Genomic DNA, 7,532 nt, shown 5'->3' on the forward strand with positions numbered 1-7,532 from the left:
GTAATCTTAGCAAGTTTCTAATTTAAAAATGAACATCCATTTCTCATACTGTACATTACAATGACGTAACGCCTACATTCACTGCCATTTAAAATGACTGATTTTAGTTTTTAGTATTTTACTTTATTTAGACAAAATAGTACAGAATTTTAATTTATGGGTTATTGGCAATACAATTTATTTGTATCAGCCAGAATTTTAATATTAGCAACGAACTTCCTCACCTGAGGGGCAGCAGGAACCCATAACGGATGACAACACCGAGACCCCACAGCACTGTCAGACTGGTGCTAATGTGATTGAAGTTATTGTTGCTCCTGGTCAGCAAGTTCCACGACTCAAGCTCCTCTGCCGTGAAACACTTGGTAACCTCATCATCTACGATGCTTTCAATGCCACGGCGGCAAAAGTAGAAGGTGTCCGACATTTCAAACTCTGACGAGGAAGGGGAGGGGCTTGTGGTGGTGGAGGCGGAGCCATCCAACTCTCGGCTGCTGCAGTTCCGCCGAATCTCTTTGAGCTCGTCTTCAAGTGATGTAGGTTCTTTAGCAATAATGCCTGGGATAAAATAATACATACAATATCAACATCCAGAAAATAGAATCCTGAAAAAATGAGATTTTCTTAATTTGCAATTATATCAACAAACACTCTCCTGAAAACTATGTAACAGCAAATGATGTCAGGATGTAAAAAATTACAAAAATATCCTGCAACACCACAAGCAATTCAGCTTGAATGGAGGTGATTGGGACACAAATGTAGTTTGACTGCCATTAGTTGTTGCCTGATCTTTCTGTTGATAGGTCAACTGACAAAAAACTCAGTATGCGTCCCGTGAGATCGACGAGCACTTGGGACACGCCAAAACAAGCAATGTCACTCAGATTAACAAGCAGATGAGCACACAGCAGGAGCAACAGATCATTTTCCCACAGGTGTAACAGTGCACAGTGTTTACACAGCCACTGACACACGTACTATTAAGACTGTAAGGCTTGTACAAAAGATGGTTTTTCTCCTTGGCTCCTCTTTCCATCCTCACTGTGGCCCACTGCGAAAATAAAGAAAAACAACCTCAATTTAATGCAATATTATTACCACTGAAACATTCTAGTATTGTTTTACTATTGTAAGAATCATCTTAATTGAATTGAAAAGATATTATTATTATTAGATAAAAGTATTATCTAAATATTTAAATGTATACAAATGCTAAAATATAATATTTATTTAAATCTAAATACATATTTAACCCTCTGATCACGAATGAAAAATCAATTAACGGTGGAAAATATCAAAAAATATTAAATATTACTGTAATCATAGAGTGCGGCAGTGATGACATATTTTTGCAGACCAACCTGAAAGTTAGCAACACCCTGGTTACCTCTGTTTTTTGGATTAGTGCAGAAAATAAGCTCTGTGACTGACTGAAGTTTATGATTTTTACACGTTTTGTTCAAACCCGAGAGTCCTCACAAATGAACACAACTTATACATTTTGAAGCCTAAATACAGCATAACCAAATAGCTAAACGGTATATATAAACAAAAACAAACTACACATGATTTCAACGTCACCACCATTAAGCTTCCAACAACTTTGTTAGTCTTTTCCCTGAAAGTTTGAGTTTGCAAGAACACGATTAAAAAAAACATTCAAAAAACCCACTGACTTCAGGACAATGGAACTGGAAGTGCTAAAATGCTACGGTCACTTGTTTCCAGGTTTTGGCCTACAAAAATGTCATCCTATGACATATCTAATGCACAGCCAGCCAGTCATTATCGCAAAATAAAACTCATTTACTTCCTCATCATAAACATCATAAACATCATGATTTAAAAACACATTGCGGTGGACTGTGTAGCACAACCATACACAAACACACACACACATACATACTGAATGTTCCCTCAGGGAACAACAAGCGCTTTATTGAAAAGCTGAGGGAGGACGAATAATGTCAGTATGTTAATTCAGGCATGTGGAGCACACAATGCACACAATTGACTTGAGAATCAGAAAACACTGAAGGGCTGCTATTGATATCTTGCGAAATTAACACACGTTTTGCTTTAACTTCAATGCCTCAATGTTAGCCTATTAATTTGTCTTATTTCTCTATCTGAACTAAGGTTTCTTCTAATCTGTAATAAGAGTACTTTGAGGTTGAGGACAGAATATAGACACCACACAGTTATTCATAATTTTGTCCCTGGAAGCTCATGGTACAGTAAACATTTACAATCCTGTTGCAATGTACAGCTGCAGAGCTGTAGGTTCTACACACAGTCAGAAATAGCACTTTTGTAGCATTTTACTCTTATTCTTATTTGGGATTTAAAACCATTATTATCTATCAAACATCCTCTTTATTGCTTCCCCGTGACTAGGTTGGCTAAGCTGAATGTTGTTTAACACCCAAACAACATGATGTTTAACTAGAATTTCTCCTTCATTTCAAGAAATTCTCCTACTTGTTGTTGGAAAAATACTCGTTTCCAGTTTCAGGCAGCAAGACGAGAGTAGCACGCATGTCTGCTCAGGCAGTGTGAATACACGACCAGTTACATAACAGCTTCAGACGGACGTGAGGTAATGCTGAAATAAATCAGCCACAGCTGGAGAGGAGCAGCCCCTCAGCTCTTCACTCCACCTCCACACCTGTCTCTCCACTCTATGATTTTCATTTGGGGGGGAAACAGTGCCAGTAAAGGAAGCAAATCATGCATTTTCTAGAAACATTAACCAGATGTGCTTAACATGTCCTCCTCGTCCAGATCTCATTTCTTGCACCTGGCCACTTAGTTAAAAAAAGAACTGTATTCATATTTAGATCCCAGTATGTTCTCTGGACCAATAAAAAATGCAAACTAAATAAATGCAAACACAATAATGTAAGAGTATGAATATGCAAAACATGAGTGCATGAGAAGTTCACACTACCAAGCGCACTCAATAAATAAAAAGTATCAAAAAGTACCATGTTAGTACCACAGCTTTTTGGACATGGTGCTGTGATAATACAGTGTTTTTTGGACCTGTATCATGATAGTACCATGATATTATGCACAATGTCATTATCATATCAGTTATCTAATAAATATTAAATATTTAAGTGTTGTTAAATGTTTACATTTAGATTCTGAAACTCACTTAAAGGGTTAGTTCACCCAAAAAGGAAAATTCTGTCATTAATTACTCACCCTCATGTCGTTCTAAACCCATTAGACCTCCGTTCATCTTCGGAACACAAATTAAGATATTTTTGATGGAATCTGAGAGCTGTCTGGCCCTCCCATAGACAGCAAGGTAACTACCACGTTCAAGGTCCAGAAACGTAGCAAGGAGATCGGTAAAATAATCCACGTGACAGGGGTTCAACGTTTTGTGCGCAAAAGAGAAAAAAAAACACTTTATTCAACAATTCGTCAATTTTCTTTTGTGTACAAAATGTATTCTCGTAGCTTCGTACGTAATATTACGGTTGAACCCCTGATGTCACATGGATTATTTTACCGATCTCCTTGCTACGTTTCTGGACCTTGAACGTGGTAGTTACCTTGCTGTCTATGGGAGGGCCAGACAGCTCTCAGATTCCATCAAAAATATCTTAATTTGTGTTCCGAAGATGAACCGAGGTCTAATGGGTTTAGAACGGCATGAGGGTGAGTAATTAATGACAGAATTTTCCTTTTTGGGTGAACTATCCCTTTAAAGTTACAATTTAATAACACTGTTAAATGTAATATTTTGCAAATATCAAAATATATAAATCTTTCCTTCCATACATTACAATGATGCGATGCCTAAATTCATTTATAGTATTTAAAACAACTGATTTAATGTGACTGAACGACTGGTTATTCATCTCTCTCACTCCAAACTTTGTCAACTCTATACAATCCAGAGAACAAATGCAAACCACAAATAAATCAGTATGAACAACAATCCAACAAGATGACCTCCTGACTCACCTCAAACACCTTGAGCAACGTCTTCATGTAGAGTCTGCGGATACCAAAAGACAGACCGAAAATGGCGGGAACGATGATGAAGACCAAGAGCAGCGTGAACCAGACAGTGAAAGAGATGCCCAACAGCATGCATAGCAGATTATTGAAAGGAGACATAAAAGGGCCCATTTTTACAAAATGAAAATGTGGTTTGTTTTTAGGAAGGAAAGGAAATGGACACCCCAACAGGCAGCTTTCTCAGGCACTTTTAGGGTCAAAGTCTCCAGAGTACGATGTGGAATGCGTCCATAAAGCAGACAGGTGACATTACACAGTCTTTCATTTCCGATGGCTCACGACCTGATGAAGCAAACCCATCCTTCTGCATGTAGCACTGCCCAGAGGTGATTAATTCCGCTTTAATGATTCATATTCTTCAACATTGGCAATTTTGCAACTTCAGATGCCTGTAGGCTCACAGAGCATGACAGCTCTTCACTAAAAACTCTGTAATGGAGAAACCTGGAGAATGTGAAGGAAACACAAACAGGAAGAGGATTACAATTCACTCAAGTACAGGCTTATTCAAATCAAACAGACTGTGACTGAACACACCAAAGTAAATGCAACAGGTTGATCACAAAGCCAAACAAAGTGGCCTGGGACTACACTGGGATCTCAAACAAGGACACGTAAGAGTCAGAGCTCCCACGAGTACAGAGAAGAGAAGAGAAGAGAAGAGAAGAGAAGAGAAGAGAAGAGAAGTTTTACTCAAAGTACCCAGCCACAATTATACATACAATAAAAAAAAACTTTGTTTTTATTAACTAAAACTATACAATACTGTTTTCAGTGATTGAAATAAAGCTAAAATAAAACAAAACATTAATAAAAAATTTAAGTACATAAATTACTAGAACTTATACTCAAATTAAAATAAAATGAGTATATACTGCCATTCAAAAGTTTGGGATCAGTAAGATTAGTAATGTTTTTTAAAGAGGTCTCTTCTGTTCATCAAGGCTGCATTTATTTGATCAGAAATACAGAAAAAAAACAGTAATATTGTGAAATATTATTACAATTTAAAATGTTTTTAATATACTTTAAAATATAATTTATTTCTGTGATGCAAACCTGAAGTTTCATCAAACACGTGTTTTATTTAGTCTCCAGTGTCACATGATCCTTCAGAAATCATTCTAATATGCTGATTTATTATCAATGTTGGATACAGTTGTGCTGCTTAACATTTTTTGGGAACCTGTGATTCTTCAACGAATAAAAAAAGTTAAAAAGAACAACATTTAATCAAAATAGAAATCTTTTGTAACAAAGATTACAAAACCGATCAAAACCTTGGGCTCAGTCATTTTTTTATGCTTTTATTCAGCAAGGACGTGCTAAATTAATAAAAAGTGATAATAAAGACTTATATTGTTAGAAAAGATTTCTATTTTAAATAAACACTGTTCTTTTTAACTTTATTCATTAAATAATACTAAAAAAAGTATCACGGGTTCCAAAAAAAAAAGTGTAAATAATACTAAAATAACACTGTCTGAAATTGACCAAAGAAACTTGAGGTACAGTTCAGATTTTCACTGAAGTAAATTTGAAGCACTAAATTATGTGAAGTAACCTACTTAATCAGTAATCACTATTTCATCACTAAGTTCCGACCTTAGTAATGATCTCGTTAAAGGAGGCATGCAGCTGAGAAACAGTTTTACTCTGCTATCCCGGTAAATCACATGTCATCATTTAGCTGGGAACATTTTGGAATTAAATGGATTAAAAGGATTTGCTTTAGGTTAACAGAAAGTGAATGACAACTCAATTTTACATTAAAACGCATTGCATTGTCTGTTCTAAGTAAAAAAAAATAAGTAAAATTTATTTAATTTCGAGGTTTAAATAACATTTTAAGGAGAAAAAAAACTTTCTTTAAAAAGGTAACTTAGTTGAAAAGTAATGTTTCAACAGCACTTGACTACAATTATCCCAAATACTTCATTAGCAGCAGCAGCAGCAGCAGTAGTAGTAATGAAGTACAATTACTCCAGTACTCACACGCCAGCTTACACAGCCTGCTGTATCGCTGTTCGAAGAAACCCTGCTCGATCCACTACATGACTTTCTAACTAAGCAGGTAATCTGTGCCAGCTATAGCTTTCAGCTAGTTGGTTGATGAACAGGCAGAGCAGAGCAGAGCAGAGCAGAGCAGCGGATCGGATGACTGTCTTCGCGGATCATCTTACACAGACCGCGCATCGCGTGTGCGGCATCGACAGAAGCATTTCCTCGGCGCGTTATGGAGCTGAGCCGCTTCGATCTCAAGCCGAGGGCGCGTCCGCATCGCGCTCACCGACACCGGCGGAACAGACCGTCACGGAAAGGGACGCGAGAGCGAAGATCCGCATGTCGTGAGTGACGCACAGACTGACGCGCGTCTGCGAGCAGCACCACAGCACGGGAGTGACACACAGACGGAGTCTTCCGCCAGGGGGCGCGGCGAGGCTCAGGAAAAACCCATTGCGACACATTCAAATCTCAGGACGTTTTCTTGTTTTTATTTATTTATTCATTTTTTGTCTCACTGGAGGAATTTGTACTCTAAAGGATTGGTATAAATCGTACAATTTCGCTCTAGAAATGGCTCAAATATATCTAGTAAAATAACGTCAGCTAGTAATCACAGACGAATGTGATTGGTTAATCCTGAGAAGCGCGGAGTAAAGTAACAGGTTTCATGTGCTCACGAGATCAACGCGCTGCTTCCGCTACAGGTTGAATAATAATTCACATCTTTACAACCAAACTGAGAAGCTCAAATGGGATTTAACTGAACAAAAGACAGTGGGACAAACTAAATATAAGAATTATTATATATCTGACCAATTAGAGACAACTTTCGAGTTTCTAACCCTATCATTTCCTTTTTCTCATGACCAGTCTCAGCGAGTTCTAGTGACCAACTACTAAATCATCTGTACGAAGCCTTTTTTGTCGAGATACAGAAAAAAAAACTAAAAAGCTAAAATAACTGTTATTTCAAACAGCAGAACTTACACTAAGAATCCACCAGGTGGAGATGCAGGACTGTATGCAATGTCAATGGCACAAAAATATAATATATATATAATTGATTTTATTATTATTATTATTGCCTGTTGTAATTGCCCCAGAAACAATAATACTGCACAAAAAGCTAACCGTTAAATGTCACTCAATGAATATTGTTGTCAGTGGCTTTTGAGAATACCTTCAAATTCACTGTAATCACCAGTAAAAGCCATATACAGTGGGTACGGAAAGTATTCAGACCCCCTTAAATTTTTCACTCTTTGTTATATTGCAGCCATTTGCTAAAATCATTTAAGTTAATTTTTTTTCCCCATTAATGTACACACAGCACCCCATATTGACAGAAAAACACAGAATTGTTGACATTTTTGCAGATTTATTAAAAAAGAAAAACTGAAATATCACAATATGGTTATGTGTGTTGTTTTGAGGATTTCAGAAGTTTATTGCGCATACATAACCAGTTTCATAATGTTTGGAAT

General features: G+C 36.9%; 1 protein-coding gene across 2 annotated transcripts; it reads right to left on the reverse strand.

Moving 5' to 3' along the window:
* Positions 1–204: 204 nt before the first annotated feature.
* LOC107548268 (glycerol-3-phosphate acyltransferase 4-like) lies at positions 205–6,480 on the reverse strand. 2 transcript variants are annotated; one of them, XM_016228900.1, is made up of 4 exons: positions 6,037–6,480; positions 3,985–4,485; positions 982–1,054; positions 205–558 (listed from the first exon to the last, which is right to left on the reverse strand). In XM_016228900.1, the coding sequence occupies exons 2-4, from the start codon at positions 4,150–4,152 to the stop codon at positions 221–223; spliced, it is 579 nt and encodes a 192-aa protein (XP_016084386.1). In that variant the 5' UTR covers positions 4,153–4,485; positions 6,037–6,480; the 3' UTR covers positions 205–220. The 2 variants fall into 2 exon arrangements, with proteins under 2 accessions (XP_016084386.1, XP_016084387.1); XM_016228901.1 differs by having other exon boundaries at positions 6,025–6,480.
* Between the last annotated feature and the right edge of the window lie 1,052 nt (positions 6,481–7,532).

Source organism: Sinocyclocheilus grahami, unplaced genomic scaffold, assembly GCF_001515645.1.
Source record: "Sinocyclocheilus grahami isolate Dianchi unplaced genomic scaffold, SAMN03320097.WGS_v1.1 scaffold345.1, whole genome shotgun sequence".
Classification (NCBI taxonomy): domain Eukaryota; kingdom Metazoa; phylum Chordata; class Actinopteri; order Cypriniformes; family Cyprinidae; genus Sinocyclocheilus; species Sinocyclocheilus grahami.

What these genes read in the sequence shown, in the direction of transcription:
- LOC107548268 (XM_016228900.1), bottom strand. Translation starts at nt 4,152, where the DNA reads ATGGGCCCTTTTATGTCTCCTTTCAATAATCTGCTATGCATGCTGTTG. An exon ending in CGTTGCTCAAGGTGTTTGAG is followed by an intron (nt 1,055 to 3,984) that starts GTGAGTCAGGAG and finishes TTATTTTCGCAG; the next exon opens with TGGGCCACAGTGAGGATGGA. An exon ending in CAAGCCTTACAGTCTTAATA is followed by an intron (nt 559 to 981) that starts GTACGTGTGTCA and finishes ATTTTATCCCAG; the next exon opens with GCATTATTGCTAAAGAACCT.